At 58.7% G+C, this 18,575-nt stretch overlaps 1 protein-coding gene across 1 annotated transcript in view; it reads left to right on the top strand.

Moving 5' to 3' along the window:
* Nucleotides 1–18,575, top strand: part of carmil2 (capping protein regulator and myosin 1 linker 2) — a 323,518-nt gene that overhangs the window by 192,310 nt on the left and 112,633 nt on the right. The window contains exons 13-14 of the mRNA XM_072518320.1: nt 11,863–11,972; nt 17,459–17,536. Coding sequence (XP_072374421.1) covers nt 11,863–11,972; nt 17,459–17,536 — 188 coding nt within the window. The remainder of the gene's footprint in view (nt 1–11,862; nt 11,973–17,458; nt 17,537–18,575) is intronic.

The raw sequence follows: 18,575 nt of genomic DNA on the forward strand, positions 1-18,575 counted from the left end.
GCCGGGTTCAGTGGGGGCTGGGCCGAGTTCAGTGGAGGCTGGGCCGGGTTCAGTGGGGGCTGGGCAGGGTTCTGTGGGGGCTGGGCCGGGTTCAGTGGAGGCTGGGCCGGGTTCAGTGGAGGCTGGGCAGGGTTCAGTGGAGGCTGGGCAGGGGTCAGTGAAGGTTGGGCAGGGTTCAGTAGGGGCTGGGCAGGGTTCAGTGGAGGCTGGGCAGGGTTCAGTGGAGGCTGGGCCGGGTTCAGTGGAGGCTGGGCCGGGTTCAGTGGAGGCTGGGCCGGGTTCAGTGGAGGCTGGGCCGGGTTCAGTGGAGGCTGGGCAGGGGTCAGTGAAGGTTGGGCAGGGTTCAGTGGGGGCTGGGAAGGGGTCAGTGAAGGTTGGGCAGGGTTCAGTGGGGGCTGGGCAGGGTGCAGTGGAGGCTGGGCAGGGTTCAGTGGAGGCTGGGCAGGGTTCAGTGGGGGCTGAGCAGGGTTCAGTGGAGGCTGGGCAGGGTTCCGTAGGGGCTGGGCAGGGTTCAGTGGGGGCTGGGCAGTGTTCAGTGGGGGCTGGGCCGGGTTCAGTGGGGGCTGGGCAGGGTTCAGTAGGGGCTGGGCAGGGTTCAGTGGAGGCTGGGCAGGGTTCAGTGGGGGTTGGGCCGGGTTCAGTGGAGGCTGGGCCGGGTTCAGTGGAGGCTGGGCCGGGTTCAGTGGAGGCTGGGCAGGGTTCAGTGGGGGCTGGGCAGTGTTCAGTGGGGGCTGGGCAGGGTTCAGTGGGGGCTGGGTAGGGTTCAGTGGGGGTTGGGCAGGGTTCATTGGGGGTTGGGCAGGGTTCAGTGGGGGTTGGGCAGGGTTCAGTGGGGGCTGGGCCGGGTTCAGTGGGGGCTGGGCCGAGTTCAGTGGAGGCTGGGCCGGGTTCAGTGGGGGCTGGGCAGGGTTCTGTGGGGGCTGGGCTGGGTTCAGTGGGGGCTGGGCAGAGTTCAGTGGGGGCTGGGTAGGGTTCAGTGGGGGTTGGGCAGGATTCAGTGGGGGTTGGGCAGGGTTCAGTGGGGGTTGGGCAGGGTTCAGTGGGGGTTGGGCAGGGTTCAGTGGGGGTTGGGCAGGGTTCAGTGGGGGCTGGGCAGGGTTCAGTGGGGGCTGGGCCGAGTTCAGTGGAGGCTGGGCCGGGTTCAGTGGAGGCTGGGCCGGGTTCAGTGGAGGCTGGGCCGGGTTCAGTGGAGGCTGGGCAGGGTTCAGTGGGGGCTGGGCAGGGTTCAGTGGAGGCTGGGCAGGATTCAGTGGAGGCTGGGCCGGGTTCAGTGGGGGCTGGCCAGGGTTCAGTGGGGGCTGGGCAGCGTTCAGTGGAGGCTGGGCCGGGTTCAGTGGGGGCTGGACAAGGTTCAGTGGGGGCTGGGTTGCGGTCAGTAGGGGCTGGGCAGGGTTCAGTAGGGGTTGGGCAGGGTTCAGTGGGTGTTGGGCAGGGTTCAATGGGGGCTGGGCCGGGTTCAGTGGGGGCTGGGCAGGGTTCAGTAGGGGCTGGGCAGGGTTCAGTGGAGGCTGGGCAGGGTTCAGTGGGGGCTGGGCCGGGTTCAGTGGAGGCTGGGCCGGGTTCAGTGGAGGCTGGGCCGGGTTCAGTGGAGGCTGGGCAGTGTTCAGTGGGGGCTGGGCAGGGTTCAGTAGGGGCTGGGCAGGGTTCAGTGGGGGCTGGGCAGGGTTCAGTGGGTGCTCGGCAGGGTTCAGTGGGGGCTGGGTAGGGTTCAGTGGGGGTTGGGCAGGGTTCATTGGGGGTTGGGCAGGGTTCAGTGGGGGTTGGGCAGGGTTCAGTGGGGGTTGGGCCGGGTTCAGTGGAGGCTGGGCAGGGTTCAGTGGGGGCTGGGCCGAGTTCAGTGGGGGCTGGGCAGGGTTCTGTGGGGGCTGGGCCGGGTTCAGTGGGGGCTGGGCAGGGTTCTGTGGGGGCTGGGCTGGGTTCAGTGGGGGCTGGGCCGGGTTCAGTGGAGGCTGGGCAGGGTTCAGTGGGGGCTGGGCCGAGTTCTGTGGGGGCTGGGCCGGGTTCAGTGGGGGCTGGGCAGGGTTCTGTGGGGGCTGGGCTGGGTTCAGTGGGGGCTGGGCAGAGTTCAGTGGGGGCTGGGTAGGGTTCAGTGGGGGTTGGGCAGGATTCAGTGGGGGTTGGGCAGGGTTCAGTGGGGGTTGGGCAGGGTTCAGTGGGGGTTGGGCCGGGTTCAGTGGAGGCTGGGCAGGGTTCAGTGGGGGCTGGGCCGAGTTCAGTGGAGGCTGGGCAGGGTTCAGTGGAGGCTGGGCAGGGTTCAGTGGGGGCTGGGCAGGGTTCAGTGGAGGCTGGGCAGGGTTCAGTGGAGGCTGGGCAGGGTTCAGTGGGGGCTGGGCAGGGTTCAGTGGGGGCTGGGCAGAGTTCAGTGGGGGCTGGGTAGGGTTCAGTGGGGGTTGGGCAGGATTCAGTGGGGGTTGGGCAGGGTTCAGTGGGGGTTGGGCAGGGTTCAGTGGGGGTTGGGCCGGGTTCAGTGGAGGCTGGGCAGGGTTCAGTGGGGGCTGGGCCGAGTTCAGTGGAGGCTGGGCAGGGTTCAGTGGAGGCTGGGCAGGGTTCAGTGGGGGCTGGGCAGGGTTCAGTGGAGGCTGGGCAGGGTTCAGTGGAGGCTGGGCAGGGTTCAGTGGAGGCTGGGCAGGGTTCAGTGGGGGCTGGGCAGGGTTCAGTGGGGGCTGGGCAGGGTTCAGTGGAGGCTGGGCAGGGTTCAGTGGGGGCTGGGCAGGGTTCAGTGGAGGCTGGGCAGGGTTCAGTGGGGGCTGGGCCGGGTTCAGTGGAGGCTGGCCAGGGTTCAGTGGGGGCTGGGCAGCGTTCAGTGGAGGCTGGGCCGGGTTCAGTGGGGGCTGGACAAGGTTCAGTGGGGGCTGGGTTGCGGTCAGTAGGGGCTGGGCAGGGTTCAGTAGGGGTTGGGCAGGGTTCAGTGGGGGCTGGGCAGAGGTCAGTAGGGGCTGGGCAGAGGTCAGTAAGGGCTGGGCAGAGGTCAGTAGGGGCTGGGCAGGGTTCAGTGGGTGTTGGGCAAGTTTTTAAGTGGGGGTTGGGCAGGGTTCAGTGGGGGCTGGGCAGAGGTCAGTGGGGGCTGAGCAGGGTTCAGTAGGGGCTGGGCAGGGTTCAGTAGGGGCTGGGCTGAGGTCTGTAGGGGCTGGGCAGAGGTCAGTGGGGGTTGGGCAGGGTTCAGTAGGGGCTGCGCAGAGGTCAGTGGGGGTTGGGCAGGGTTCAGTGGGGGTTGGGCAGGGTTCAGTGGGGGTTGGGCTGCGGTCAGTTGGGGCTGGGCAGAGGTCAGTAGGGGCTGGGCAGGGTTCAGTAGGGGCTGGGCAGGGTTCAGTGGGGGCTGGGCTGGGTTCAGTAGGGGCTGGGCAGAGGTCAGTGGGGGCTGGGCAGGGTTCAGTAGGGGCTGGGCAGAGGTCAGTAGGGGCTGGGCAGAGGTCAGTGGGGGCTGGGCAGGGTTCAGTCGGGGCTGGGCAGAGGTCAGTAGGGGCTGGGCCGAGTTCAGTGGAGGCTGGGCCGGGTTCAGTGGAGGCTGGGCCGGGTTCAGTGGAGGCTGGGCAGGGTTCAGTGGAGGCTGGGCAGGGTTCAGTGGAGGCTGGGCAGGGTTCAGTGGGGGCTGGGCCGGGTTCAGTGGAGGCTGGCCAGGGTTCAGTGGGGGCTGGGCAGCGTTCAGTGGAGGCTGGGCCGGGTTCAGTGGGGGCTGGACAAGGTTCAGTGGGGGCTGGGTTGCGGTCAGTAGGGGCTGGGCAGGGTTCAGTAGGGGTTGGGCAGGGTTCAGTGGGGGCTGGGCAGAGGTCAGTAGGGGCTGGGCAGAGGTCAGTAAGGGCTGGGCAGAGGTCAGTGGGGGTTGGGCAGGGTTCAGTGGGTGTTGGGCAAGTTTTTAAGTGGGGGTTGGGCTGGGGTCAGTGGGGGCTGTACAGGGTTCAGTCAGGGCTGGGCAGAGGTCAGTGGGGGCTGAGCAGGGTTCAGTAGGGGCTGGGCAGGGTTCAGTGGGGGTTGGGCAGGGTTCAGTGGGGGTTGGGCAGGGTTCAGTGGGGGCTGGGCAGGGTTCAGTGGGGGCTGGGCCGAGTTCAGTGGAGGCTGGGCCGGGTTCAGTGGAGGCTGGGCCGGGTTCAGTGGAGGCTGGGCCGGGTTCAGTGGAGGCTGGGCAGGGTTCAGTGGGGGCTGGGCAGGGTTCAGTGGAGGCTGGGCAGGGTTCAGTGGAGGCTGGGCCGGGTTCAGTGGGGGATGGCCAGGGTTCAGTGGGGGCTGGGCAGCGTTCAGTGGAGGCTGGGCCGGGTTCAGTGGGGGCTGGACAAGGTTCAGTGGGGGCTGGGTTGCGGTCAGTAGGGGCTGGGCAGGGTTCAGTAGGGGTTGGGCAGGGTTCAGTGGGTGTTGGGCAGGGTTCAATGGGGGCTGGGCCGGGTTCAGTGGGGGCTGGGCAGGGTTCAGTAGGGGCTGGGCAGGGTTCAGTGGAGGCTGGGCAGGGTTCAGTGGGGGCTGGGCCGGGTTCAGTGGAGGCTGGGCCGGGTTCAGTGGAGGCTGGGCCGGGTTCAGTGGAGGCTGGGCAGTGTTCAGTGGGGGCTGGGCAGGGTTCAGTAGGGGCTGGGCAGGGTTCAGTGGGGGCTGGGCAGGGTTCAGTGGGTGCTCGGCAGGGTTCAGTGGGGGCTGGGTATGGTTCAGTGGGGGTTGGGCAGGGTTCATTGGGGGTTGGGCAGGGTTCAGTGGGGGTTGGGCAGGGTTCAGTGGGGGTTGGGCCGGGTTCAGTGGAGGCTGGGCAGGGTTCAGTGGGGGCTGGGCCGAGTTCAGTGGGGGCTGGGCAGGGTTCTGTGGGGGCTGGGCCGGGTTCAGTGGGGGCTGGGCAGGGTTCTGTGGGGGCTGGGCTGGGTTCAGTGGGGGCTGGGCCGGGTTCAGTGGAGGCTGGGCAGGGTTCAGTGGGGGCTGGGCCGAGTTCTGTGGGGGCTGGGCCGGGTTCAGTGGGGGCTGGGCAGGGTTCTGTGGGGGCTGGGCTGGGTTCAGTGGGGGCTGGGCAGAGTTCAGTGGGGGCTGGGTAGGGTTCAGTGGGGGTTGGGCAGGATTCAGTGGGGGTTGGGCAGGGTTCAGTGGGGGTTGGGCAGGGTTCAGTGGGGGTTGGGCCGGGTTCAGTGGAGGCTGGGCAGGGTTCAGTGGGGGCTGGGCAGAGTTCAGTGGAGGCTGGGCAGGGTTCAGTGGAGGCTGGGCAGGGTTCAGTGGGGGCTGGGCAGGGTTCAGTGGAGGCTGGGCAGGGTTCAGTGGAGGCTGGGCAGGGTTCAGTGGAGGCTGGGCAGGGTTCAGTGGGGTCTGGGCAGGGTTCAGTGGGGGCTGGGCAGGGTTCAGTGGAGGCTGGGCAGGGTTCAGTGGGGGCTGGGCAGGGTTCAGTGGAGGCTGGGCAGGGTTCAGTGGGGGCTGGGCCGGGTTCAGTGGAGGCTGGCCAGGGTTCAGTGGGGGCTGGGCAGCGTTCAGTGGAGGCTGGGCCGGGTTCAGTGGGGGCTGGACAAGGTTCAGTGGGGGCTGGGTTGCGGTCAGTAGGGGCTGGGCAGGGTTCAGTAGGGGTTGGGCAGGGTTCAGTGGGGGCTGGGCAGAGGTCAGTAGGGGCTGGGCAGAGGTCAGTAAGGGCTGGGCAGAGGTCAGTAGGGGCTGGGCAGGGTTCAGTGGGTGTTGGGCAAGTTTTTAAGTGGGGGTTGGGCAGGGTTCAGTGGGGGCTGGGCAGAGGTCAGTGGGGGCTGAGCAGGGTTCAGTAGGGGCTGGGCAGGGTTCAGTAGGGGCTGGGCAGAGGTCTGTAGGGGCTGGGCAGAGGTCAGTGGGGGTTGGGCAGGGTTCAGTAGGGGCTGCGCAGAGGTCAGTGGGGGTTGGGCAGGGTTCAGTGGGGGTTGGGCAGGGTTCAGTGGGGGTTGGGCTGCGGTCAGTTGGGGCTGGGCAGAGGTCAGTAGGGGCTGGGCAGGGTTCAGTAGGGGCTGGGCAGGGTTCAGTGGGGGCTGGGCTGGGTTCAGTAGGGGCTGGGCAGAGGTCAGTGGGGGCTGGGCAGGGTTCAGTAGGGGCTGGGCAGAGGTCAGTAGGGGCTGGGCAGAGGTCAGTGGGGGCTGGGCAGGGTTCAGTCGGGGCTGGGCAGAGGTCAGTAGGGGCTGGGCCGAGTTCAGTGGAGGCTGGGCCGGGTTCAGTGGAGGCTGGGCCGGGTTCACTGGAGGCTGGGCCGGGTTCAGTGGAGGCTGGGCAGGGTTCAGTGGAGGCTGGGCAGGGTTCAGTGGGGGCTGGGCCGGGTTCAGTGGAGGCTGGCCAGGGTTCAGTGGGGGCTGGGCAGCGTTCAGTGGAGGCTGGGCCGGGTTCAGTGGGGGCTGGACAAGGTTCAGTGGGGGCTGGGTTGCGGTCAGTAGGGGCTGGGCAGGGTTCAGTAGGGGTTGGGCAGGGTTCAGTGGGGGCTGGGCAGAGGTCAGTAGGGGCTGGGCAGAGGTCAGTAAGTGCTGGGCAGAGGTCAGTGGGGGTTGGGCAGGGTTCAGTGGGTGTTGGGCAAGTTTTTAAGTGGGGGTTGGGCTGGGGTCAGTGGGGGCTGTACAGGGTTCAGTCAGGGCTGGGCAGAGGTCAGTGGGGGCTGAGCAGGGTTCAGTAGGGGCTGGGCAGGGTTCAGCAGGGGCTGGGCAGTGGTCTGTAGGGGCTGGGCAGAGGTCAGTGGGGGTTGGGCAGGGTTCAGTAGGGGCTGGGCAGAGTTCAGTGGGGGCTGGGTAGGGTTCAGTGGGGGTTGGGCAGGATTCAGTGGGGGTTGGGCAGGGTTCAGTGGGGGTTGGGCAGGGTTCAGTGGGGGTTGGGCCGGGTTCAGTGGAGGCTGGGCAGGGTTCAGTGGGGGCTGGGCAGAGTTCAGTGGAGGCTGGGCAGGGTTCAGTGGAGGCTGGGCAGGGTTCAGTGGGGGCTGGGCAGGGTTCAGTGGAGGCTGGGCAGGGTTCAGTGGAGGCTGGGCAGGGTTCAGTGGAGGCTGGGCAGGGTTCAGTGGGGTCTGGGCAGGGTTCAGTGGGGGCTGGGCAGGGTTCAGTGGAGGCTGGGCAGGGTTCAGTGGGGGCTGGGCAGGGTTCAGTGGAGGCTGGGCAGGGTTCAGTGGGGGCTGGGCCGGGTTCAGTGGAGGCTGGCCAGGGTTCAGTGGGGGCTGGGCAGCGTTCAGTGGAGGCTGGGCCGGGTTCAGTGGGGGCTGGACAAGGTTCAGTGGGGGCTGGGTTGCGGTCAGTAGGGGCTGGGCAGGGTTCAGTAGGGGTTGGGCAGGGTTCAGTGGGGGCTGGGCAGAGGTCAGTAGGGGCTGGGCAGAGGTCAGTAAGGGCTGGGCAGAGGTCAGTAGGGGCTGGGCAGGGTTCAGTGGGTGTTGGGCAAGTTTTTAAGTGGGGGTTGGGCAGGGTTCAGTGGGGGCTGGGCAGAGGTCAGTGGGGGCTGAGCAGGGTTCAGTAGGGGCTGGGCAGGGTTCAGTAGGGGCTGGGCAGAGGTCTGTAGGGGCTGGGCAGAGGTCAGTGGGGGTTGGGCAGGGTTCAGTAGGGGCTGCGCAGAGGTCAGTGGGGGTTGGGCAGGGTTCAGTGGGGGTTGGGCAGGGTTCAGTGGGGGTTGGGCTGCGGTCAGTTGGGGCTGGGCAGAGGTCAGTAGGGGCTGGGCAGGGTTCAGTAGGGGCTGGGCAGGGTTCAGTGGGGGCTGGGCTGGGTTCAGTAGGGGCTGGGCAGAGGTCAGTGGGGGCTGGGCAGGGTTCAGTAGGGGCTGGGCAGAGGTCAGTAGGGGCTGGGCAGAGGTCAGTGGGGGCTGGGCAGGGTTCAGTCGGGGCTGGGCAGAGGTCAGTAGGGGCTGGGCCGAGTTCAGTGGAGGCTGGGCCGGGTTCAGTGGAGGCTGGGCCGGGTTCACTGGAGGCTGGGCCGGGTTCAGTGGAGGCTGGGCAGGGTTCAGTGGAGGCTGGGCAGGGTTCAGTGGGGGCTGGGCCGGGTTCAGTGGAGGCTGGCCAGGGTTCAGTGGGGGCTGGGCAGCGTTCAGTGGAGGCTGGGCCGGGTTCAGTGGGGGCTGGACAAGGTTCAGTGGGGGCTGGGTTGCGGTCAGTAGGGGCTGGGCAGGGTTCAGTAGGGGTTGGGCAGGGTTCAGTGGGGGCTGGGCAGAGGTCAGTAGGGGCTGGGCAGAGGTCAGTAAGTGCTGGGCAGAGGTCAGTGGGGGTTGGGCAGGGTTCAGTGGGTGTTGGGCAAGTTTTTAAGTGGGGGTTGGGCTGGGGTCAGTGGGGGCTGTAAAGGGTTCAGTCAGGGCTGGGCAGAGGTCAGTGGGGGCTGAGCAGGGTTCAGTAGGGGCTGGGCAGGGTTCAGCAGGGGCTGGGCAGTGGTCTGTAGGGGCTGGGCAGAGGTCAGTGGGGGTTGGGCAGGGTTCAGTAGGGGCTGGGCAGAGGTCAGTGGGGGTTGGGCAGGGTTCAGTGGGGGTTGGGCTGCGGTCAGTTGGGGCTGGGCAGAGGTCAGTAGTTGCTGGGCCGGGTTCAGTAGGGGCTGGGCAGGGTTCAGTGGGGGCTGGGCTGGGTTCAGTAGGGGCTGGGCAGAGGTCAGTGGGGGCTGGGCAGGGTTCAGTAGGGGCTGGGCAGAGGTCAGTAGGGGCTGGGCAGAGGTCAGTGGGGGTTGGGCAGGGTCCAGTGGGGGTTGGGCAGGTTTTTAAGTGGGGGTTGGGCTGGGGTCAGTGGGGGCTGGGCTGCGGTCAGTAGGGGCTGGGCTGGGTTCAGTGGGGGTTGGGCTGGGTTCAGTGGGGGCCGGGCAGGGTTTAGTGGGGGCTGGGCCGGGTTCAGTGGGGCTGGGCTGGGGTCAGTGGGGGCTGGACAGGGTTCAGTGGGGGCTGGGCAGGGTTCAGTGGGGGCTGGGCAGAGGTCGGTAGGGGCTGGGCCGGGTTCAGTAGGGGCTGGGCAGAGGTCAGTAGGGGCTGGGCAGAGGTCAGTGGGGGTTGGGCAAGTTTTTAAGTGGCGGTTGGGCTGGGTTCAGTGGGGGCTGGACAGGGTTCAGTGGGGGCTGGGCTGGGGTCAGTGGGGGCTGGACAGGGTTCAGTGGGGGTTGGGCAGGGGTCAGTGGGGCCTGGGCAGGGGTCAGTGGGAGATGGGCAGGGTTCAGTGGGGGCTGGGCAGGGGTCAGTGAGGGCTGGGCAGGGTTGAGTGGGGGCTGGGCAGGGTTCAGTGGCTGGGCTGGGGTCAGTGGGAGATGGTCAGGGGTCAGTGGGAGATGGTCAGGGGTCAGTGGGAGATGGGCAGGGGTCAGTGGGGGTTGGGCAGGGTTCAGTGGGAGATGGGCAGGGTTCAGTGGGAAATGGGCAGGGTTCAGTGGGTGATGGGCAGGGTTCAGTGGGGGCTGGGCAGGGGGCTGTGGGGGCTGGGCAGGGTTCAGTGGGGGTTGGGCAGGGGTCAGTGAATGTTGGTCAGGGTTCATTGGGAGATGGGCAGGGTTCAGTGGGAGATGGGCAGGGTTCAGTGGGAGATGGGCAGGGTTCAGTGGGAGATGGGCAGGGTTCAGTGGGAGATGGGCAGGGGTCAGTGGGAGATGGGCAGGGGTCAGTGGGGGTTGGGCAGGGGTCAGTGGGGGTTGGGCAGGGGTCAGTGGGGGTTGGGCAAGGGTCAGTGGGGGTTGGGCAGGGTTCAGTGGGAGATGGGCAGGGGTCAGTGGGGGCTGGGCAGGGTTCAGTGGGGATGGCCACAGATCAGTGGTTGTAGCAGAGTCAATTAGATGTACAAGCGACTTGTATGTGAGTGTCAGAAAGAATCCTCAGCCATACACCTGAGCCTGGTCAATCCTCATCTGTCATTAACACACACACCAGATATTTTCCCAGCAATGCTCAGTGGCTAGTGATTTGGAAAAGGTCATGTTCTCCAATTGGTACACATTGGTATCGTATTTCCATAGAATTTTCATCCTCCGGCCATAACTTTGGTGGAAGATTGGCAGAATTCGAAGAGAACTGGAACAAATGGCTCTTTTTCACCATCTGTGCTGTTTTGGAAAGAGTACAAGTAGTCTCTGTGTCAACAGAATGCGTTCAGTTAGAATTTACTGCCTCAATGGGAATAGTTCAGTTATAGATTACAACCTGAAGAAAATGTTGAAATATTAAATTGCTGGCCCAATGGGAAGAGCTCAGCTATAGATTACTGTCTCAATGGGAAGAGCTCAGTTATAGATTACTGTCTCAATGGGAATAGTTCAGTTATAGATTACTGTCTCAATGGGAATAGTTCAGTTATAGATTATTGTCTCAATGGGAAGAGCTCAGTTATAGATTACTGTCTCAATGGGAATAGTTCAGTTATAGATTACTGTCTCAATGGGAATAGTTCAGTTATAGATTACTGTCTCAATGGGAATAGTTCAGTTATAGATTACTGTCTCAATGGGAATAGTTCAGTTATAGATTACTGTCTCAATGGGAAGAGCTCAGTTATAGATTACTGTCTCAATGGGAATAGTTCAGTTATAGATTACTGTCTCAATGGGAAGAGCTCAGTTATAGATTACTGTCTCAATGGGAAGAGCTCAGTTATAGATTACTGTCTCAATGGGAATAGTTCAGTTATAGATTACTGTCTCAATGGAAAGAGCTCAGTTATAGATTACTGTCTCAATGGGAATAGTTCAGTTATAGATTACTGTCTCAATGGGAATAGTTCAGTTATAGATTACTGTCTCAATGGGAAGAGCTCAGTTATAGATTACTGTCTCAATGGGAATAGTTCAGTTATAGATTACTGTCTCAATGGGAAGAGCTCAGTTATAGATTACTGTCTCAATGGGAATAGTTCAGTTATAGATTACTGTCTCAATGGGAATAGTTCAGTTATAGATTACTGTCTCAATGGGAAGAGCTCAGTTATAGATTACTGTCTCAATGGGAAGAGCTCAGTTATAGATTACTGTCTCAATGGGAATAGTTCAGTTATAGATTACTTTTGTAAAATAAATTTAAAGTGCCCAATTCTTTTTTTTCCAATTAAGGGGCAATTTAGCATGGCCAATCCATCTACCCTACACATCTTTGGGTTGTAGGGGTGAGACCCAGGAAAACATGGGATAAATGTACAAACTCCACATGGATTATGACCCGGGGCTGGGTGCCAGGGTGCTTGGGTGCCAATAGCACTGCCAGAGTGATAGACTGGCAGTGACAGGATGCCCGGTTGGCAGGTTTGTACTGCCAGAGTTTGGGCCGGGGTGACCTTGCCAATTGGAGGCTGGTGAGGGGCATTCCCAGGGGCCTCGACCATGTTGGGTTATGAGGGTGTCGGTAAAGTGGGGTGGCCTGAAAGTGGGAGGAAGGTCAGGGCTGCTGCTGAAAATTGATGATTGATTAACAACCGTTCCTGATGGCATGGTCAGCTCGCCAGCAGAAATTACTCAAGTGTGGCCTCGCGGAGCGAAACTCACCGAGGCCAAAATAAACGGCAAAGTGCCGTTGAATAGTGGGGTGATACTCGGCGCTGCAGACTCCACCAATCTCCCCGCCAAACGCACCCGACAGCGGACTTCGTTTTCAGTCTGCTGAATTGGACCCCATATGGGCGGCACGTAGCACAGTGGATAGCACCGTGGCTCACAGCGCCAGGGTCCCAGGTTCAATTCCCGGCTTGGGTAACTGTCTGTGCAGAGTCTGCATGTTCTCCCCGTGTCTGCATGGGTTTCCTCCGGGTGCTCCGGTTTCCTCCTGCAATCCCGAAAGACATGCTGTTAGGTGAATTGAACATTCTGAATTCTTCCTCAGTGTACCCGAACAGGCGCCGGAATGTAGTGACTAGGGGCTTTTCACAGTAACTTCATTGCAGTGTTAATGTAAGCCTACTTAATAAGAAAGATTATTATTATTATTACATCTCTTTTGTTGTTATTCCCTTTGTCTGCACTAGCTATTCACCCTCTCTCTTTGCCTTTTCAGGTCTGAACTCTTTGGCTCAGTCCTTTATTGCTAATGAAACTTTTGCATCCTCTCTTGTTCACCTGGACCTCTCTGGAAACCCTGGGATTTTAGCTGCTGAGGATACCTGTGTAAGTGAATTTTGAAAATACTTTTTAATGGGATGCTGGCAAAGACAGCATTTGTGCCCCATCCATAATTCCCTTGAACTGTTAAAAGTTAAGATTCAACCACATTGCTGTGGGCTCTAGAGTCATATGTAGGCCAGACCAAGTAAGGACCCTAAAGGGCATAGTGAACCAGTTGGGTTATTGTGACAATCAATTCTAGTTTCATGGTCACCATTATTGGGACTAGCTTTATATTCCAGATTAATTAATTGAATTTAAATTCCACTAGCAGCATTGTCTTTTCTCATCTGGGCTATAAAGCATTGGATCAAAGAACTTTGATGGGATTCTCCGATCCTCCGTGCCGGAATCGAGTCCGGCGCAGGGGCGGAGAATAGCCATTCACGCCGGACATCCGGTGCAATGGCGCTTCTGGGATTCTCCGTGGACCCGCTAGTCCCGCACGCACGGTTGACGTGGCGCCGGTCGGGGACCGTTGGAACAGGCCCCCGCAGCGATTCTCCGTGTCAACTGGCCGAATTCCCACCGGCGTGGTTGACATGTCCCACTACCCGGCGGGAACTGGGACCCGCGGTGGCGGTCCTGGTGGGGGGCTGGGGAGTATCTGACTCTGGGGATACCTCAGCAGTGGCCAGGTCCGCGATTTGGGGCCACCAATCGGCAGGCCATTGCGATCTGGGAGGGACCTACCTTCCCCCGCGCGGGCCCGCTGTGTGGCCCGCCATGTCGGCGGCACTCGCGCTGAGGTGGGCTGCCAGGCGCATGCGCAGCCGCGCTGTCTGGCTGACAGGGCCCCGCCAGCTGGCGGGAAGCACGCCGGGGCTCTACTAGCCCCTTGGAAAACAGAGAATCACCCCAGTCCTTCGAGGAAAAAGTCCAGAGTGATTCGCCCCCATTTTCCGGAGGGCGTGGTGACTTAGTCCCCAGAAGGGAGAATCCCGCAACTTATATAAGATCATAGGGACGTGGAAACAGGAGTCGGCCATTCTGCCCGTTGAGCCTGCTCTGCCATTCAAACAGATAAGGCTACCACCTCGCATGCCATTTTCCCCACTATCCCCTTATCGTGTTGTCATAGTATCCAGAAATCTATCTATTTCTGTTTGAATATCCTCAATGATTGCGCTTCCACAGCCTCCAAAGGTTCATCACCCTCTAAGTGAAGAGATTCCTCCTCCTTATTTATTTAAATGGCTTGCCCCTTATTCCAAGAGTGGCAACTCGGCGCACTATTAATAATGCACTTAGTTTCAAAAGGTGGGAATCAGTAATCGGTACAATGAAAGTTGAAGCTGGGAAACTTTCAAGTTCCTGTTTATACAAAGTTTTTTGCTCAGTTCCAAACAACTTACTTCTCAAAAGACATTCTCAGATCACTCCCAGTTCCAGTTTACAAATGCTAGGTAAATATTGGGACTAACGTTTCTCCTCAGCCAAATTTGCCCAGCTTGTTTGCAAACTGGGGCGAAATTCTCCGGAAACGGCGGGATGTCCGCCGACTGGCGCCCAAAACGGCGCAAATCAGTCGGGCATCGTGCCGCCCCAAAGGTGCGGAATGCTCCGCATCTTTGGGGGCCGAGCCCCAACCTTAAGGGGCTAGGTCGGCGCCGGATGAATTTCCGCCCCGCCAGCTGGCGGAAAAGGCCTTTGGTGCCCCGCCAGCTGGCGCGGAAATGACATCCCCGGGCGGCACATGCGCGGGAGCGTCAGCGGCCGCTGACGGCATTCCCACGCATGCGCAGTGGAGGGAGTCTCTTCTGCCTCCGCCATGGTGGAGACCATGGCGGAGGCGGAAGGGAAAGAGTGCCCCCATGGCACAGGCCCGCCCGTGGATCGGTGGGCCCCGATCGCGGGCCAGGCCACCGTGGGGGCACCCCCCCGGGGCCAGATCGCCCCCCCAGGACCCCGGAGCCCGCCCGCGCCGCCTTGTCCCGCCGGTAAGGTAGGTGGTCTGATCTACGCCGGCGGGACAGGCATTTTAGCGGCGGGACTTCGGCCCATCCGGGCCGGAGAATCGCGCGGGGGTGCCCGCCAACCGGCGCGGCGCGATTCCCGCCCCCGCCGAATCTCCGGTGCCGGAGACTTCGGCAACCGGCGGGGGCGGGATTCACGCCAGCCCCCGGCGATTCTCTCGTCCCCGCCGGGTCGGAGAATCGCTGGGGGCTGGCGTGATTCCCGCCCCCGCTGGTTGCCGAAGTCTCCGGCACTGAAGATTCGGCGGGGGCGGGAATCGCGCCGCGCCGATTGGCGGGCCCCCCCGCGCGATTCTCCGGCCCGGATGGGCCGAAGTCCCGCCGCTAAAATGCCTGTCCCGCCGGAGTAGATTAAACCACCTACCTTACCGGCGGAACAAGGCGGCGCGGTCGGGCTCCGGGGCCCTGGGGGGGCGCGGGGCGATCTGGCCCCGGGGGGGTGCCCCCACGGTGGCTTGGCCCGCGATCGGGGCCCACCGATCCGCGGGCGGGCCTGTGCCATGGGGGCACTCTTTCCCTTCCGCCTCCGCCACGGTCTCCACCATGGCAGAGGCAGAAGAGACTCCCTCCACTGCACATGCATGGGAATGCCGTCAGCGGCCGCTGACGCTCCCGCGCATGTGTCGCCCGGAGATGTCATTTCCGCGCCAGCTGGCGGGGCACCAAAGGCCTTTTCCGCCAGCTGGCGGGGCGGAAATTCATCCGGCGCCGACCTAGCCCCTTAAGGTTGGGGCCCGGCCCCCAAAGATGCGGAGCATTCCGCACCTTTGGGGCGGCGCGATGCACGACTGATTTGCGCCGTTTTGGGCGCCAGTCGGCGGACATCGCGCCGTTTCCGGAGAATTTCGCCCCTGATGTCCAACTTTCCACATTGATTTAAGCCGATCTGCTTGGAAGTGAATGGGAGTAATGTTGACTCTGTGTGATGGTCTAAAATGGATGACAGCAAATTGACAACCCAAGTTACATATTTCAGGATCTCTATTTTCACCCCGAATGACTAATAACGTGCTGCACAAAACCACACTGAATAATTCAACACAAAATCTATAGATGTTCTGATATTTTCCAGGAAGAATTAGCCTCGTTTAACCATGGATGGGAAAATAGATCAGCACACCATCTACAAGCTTGATCAGCGCCCTTTGTAGAAGTCTATGTTTCTGGCTCAAGCTTTCTCTATTGTGCTTTTGCTAGATTTTGTGGATGATTTTCACAGTTGAATTTGTATGCTAATTGAAAAAACAGAGAACCAATTCCCATAATCTCTCTGCAGGATCAGAATAAATCCACGGTTTATCATTTTCAATTGCTGAGCAGTGGAAGGCATTTTGAAACCTGAGTGATTATTGCAGAAAATCCTCACCTTAAACAGCAAATGGTGATTTTTTTTTTAAAGTCAGCAAAACAGGTTAGCAGTAGCATTATGTTGTGCATTTCATGTTGCTGTGGAGCATATTTGTTTTCACAGTAACTGTAAAGTGTACGGGGTAACTAGCTGACCCATGTTTCAGTTTTGGGACTGAGACAATCCCCAGTGTTTGACGTACTTTAGCAAAGCTCCTTGTTGGTCTGTTCCATCGCCCGTAATTATCGTTAAAGAAGTGACAGAGTGGTCAGCTTCCTATCAACATGAGAAGTGTTACTGGTTGGTGGAGCTCCGTGTCTGTATGATTTCCGAAGAGCCAAATCTCCCTGCTTGCTTTGCGGCAGACATTTTAACAAGAGGGTGGATGTCAACGAGTGATGTGTTGTTTCTGTGTGCGAACAAAGACATGTCCCACTACCCGGCCTTTGTAAGCAGAGAGAGCACTGATTCATCAAAATGATGCCAGGTCTTAAAGGTTATATGACGAGGACAGGTTGCATGAACCTGGCTTGCATTCCCTTGAGCTTGGAGAGTTCAGGGTTGTAAGAAAGTTAACCATCGTTGACTGTTTGCCCATCAGATGGCAAATTTAAATTCTTACCAATGCCTGGCTCTTGATGCACTGGCTGAGCTTGTGGATGAAAGAACCAAACATTTACAAACAACACAGCATGACCAAGGGACTGAATACACATAATAAAACCCTGATGTACTGAGTGTAATTATAGTGCTGGCAGTTAACGTTCTCAAGAGGTGGGAACCCTATAGCCGAGCAGGCAGTTTCTAGAAGTCAAGAGCGATCACCTTGAACCTAGGAACTAGGTTGTATTACTTGTCATTTAACGTGGTCCAAAGACACTATAATACTGCAGTGAGTCAATATTTACGTAATCTTGTTATTGAATAACCTTTCGGACCTGAGTCCTGCAGACGTTATTGTTGAAAGGATTAACAACTCTCAGTTGCGACAGTAAAAGGAAAGAATTCCGTGAGAACTGTAGGGAAGCCGGCAATATAATTACCTGCTGTCAGTTCACATCACTGTCAAACCAGGTACCTTTCCTCACTTAGTACTTCCGCTGTAACAACTGCATTGGATAACACTTGGTTCTGGCCTTACAATTACTTCAACACACCTCTGAATTGAAAGGGTACTGGAGCATTTTAATTGACACTGATACACTGCATCAGTGTCTAAAAGGGTCCAGAGGAGGTTCACAAGATTGATCCCTGGAATTAAGAGCTTGTCGTATGAGGAACAGTTGAGGACTCTGGGTCTCACTGGAGTTTAGAAGGATGAGGGGGGATCTTATTGAAACTTACAGGATACTGCGTGGCCTGGATAAAGTGGACATAGAGAGGATGTTTCCATTTGTAGGAAAAACTAGAAGCAGAGGACACAATGTCAGACTAAAGGGACGATCCTTTAAAACAGAGATGAGGAGGAGTTTCTTCAGCCAGAGGTTGGTGAATCTGTGGAACTCTTTGCCGCAGAAGGCTGTGGAGGCCAAATCACTGAGTGTCTTTAAGACAGTGATAGATAGGTTTTTGATCAATAAGGGGATCAGGGGTTATGGGGACAAGGGAGGAGAATGAGGATGAGAAAAATATCAGCCATTATTGAATGGCGGAGCAGACTCGATGGGCCGAGTGGCCTAATTCTGATCCTATGTCTTATGGTCTTATGGTCTTATCATTATGCCCAGCTTTGAAACCACACCTAGGGACTCGTCTGATGAGTTCAGCCTTCACAATAATCAATCTGAACACTATTTAGGCAAAAAGCAAATAAAGGAATACAATGTTTTTTTAAGCTTAAAGATTTAGCCTATGATTAATATTTACAGTATTGGGGATCAGTTAACTCAGTTGGCTGGACAGCTAGTTCGTAAGGCGGAATAACGCCAACAGTGTGGGTTCAATTACCATACTGGCTGACGTTCTTCATGAAGGCCTTCTCAACCTTTCCCCTTGCCTAAGGTGTGGTGACCCTCAGGTTAAATTACCACCAGTCAGCTCTCAAAGGGGAGAGCAGCCCATAATCCCCGGGGACTGTGGTGACATTTATTTTATCACTTAAACATGACTTGACATTTCAGGCAAAATGTTTACAAATGTGGCTTCTGCTTTCTTTTTTGTGTCAGAATTTTTATAATTTCATTTCCCATCCGAATGCCCTGGCCCACCTTGACCTGGCTGGTACAGACTGTGCCCTGGATTCTGTAAGTATTGCACTCTTTAGATTCAGCTCTCGAACATTATTCCTATCTTCCGGACTAGGTAATGACTGTCCGCTTAGTCTCTGTAGTAGTTCCAGTCTTATTTCAGGAGCTGGCCGTTTCAAAACTCTACACAATGTAATACATTTTTTTCTGATGTGCGTAGTAGCGTATTGTTTTTTCCAAATGATAATTTTTCCTTCATTGGAATGAGGGGAAGGAGGTGAATGAAGATGCTGTTAACGTACAAAACCAGAACGACGGATAGTCCTTCACAACGCTTATGCACAATTTTTTTCCCATTCCCCTCTGTCTTTCCATCCCCCCTCCCCACCCTGACACTCACCCCTGTCTTTCGGGTGAAAATTTAAATCGTGGCCCCACATAGAACATACAGTGCAGAAGGAGGCCATTCGGCCCATCAGTCTGCACCGACCCACCTAAGCCCTCACTTCCACCCTATGCCCGTAACCCAATAACCCCTCCTAACCTTTTTGGTCACTAAGGGCAATTTATCATGGCCAATCCACCTAACCTGTATGTCTTTGGACTGTGGGAGGAAACCGGAGCACCTGGAGTGTCATAATATACACCAGTATATTATGGTGCAGACACACACACACACACACTGATGGACATGCAGTGGGACCAATCAGCATACACAACACCGCAGCCAATCACCAGTGAGAGCACACGCACTATAAAGACAGGGGACAGGAGAGTTCCCGCTCATTCTGGTAGCAGCCAGCTCGGAGCACAGAGCTCACAGCCTGCAACACAGACATTCACCATGTGCTGAGTGCCTCACCTGGTTAGGACTAGGCAAGGATCAACAGTTAAAGCTGGTATTGCATTTACCCACAGTTCAAGTATGTTAATATAGTTAACCTTATAATAAAATAGAGTTGCACCACTTCCAGTGTTGGTGACCTGTTTGTGACCCAGAACACCCAACACATCACGGAGGAAACCCACGCAGTCATGGGGAGAGCATGCAGACTCCGCACAGACAGTGACCCAGCGGGGAATCGAACCTGGGACC

Source organism: Scyliorhinus torazame, chromosome 10, assembly GCF_047496885.1.
Source record: "Scyliorhinus torazame isolate Kashiwa2021f chromosome 10, sScyTor2.1, whole genome shotgun sequence".
NCBI lineage: Eukaryota > Metazoa > Chordata > Chondrichthyes > Carcharhiniformes > Scyliorhinidae > Scyliorhinus > Scyliorhinus torazame.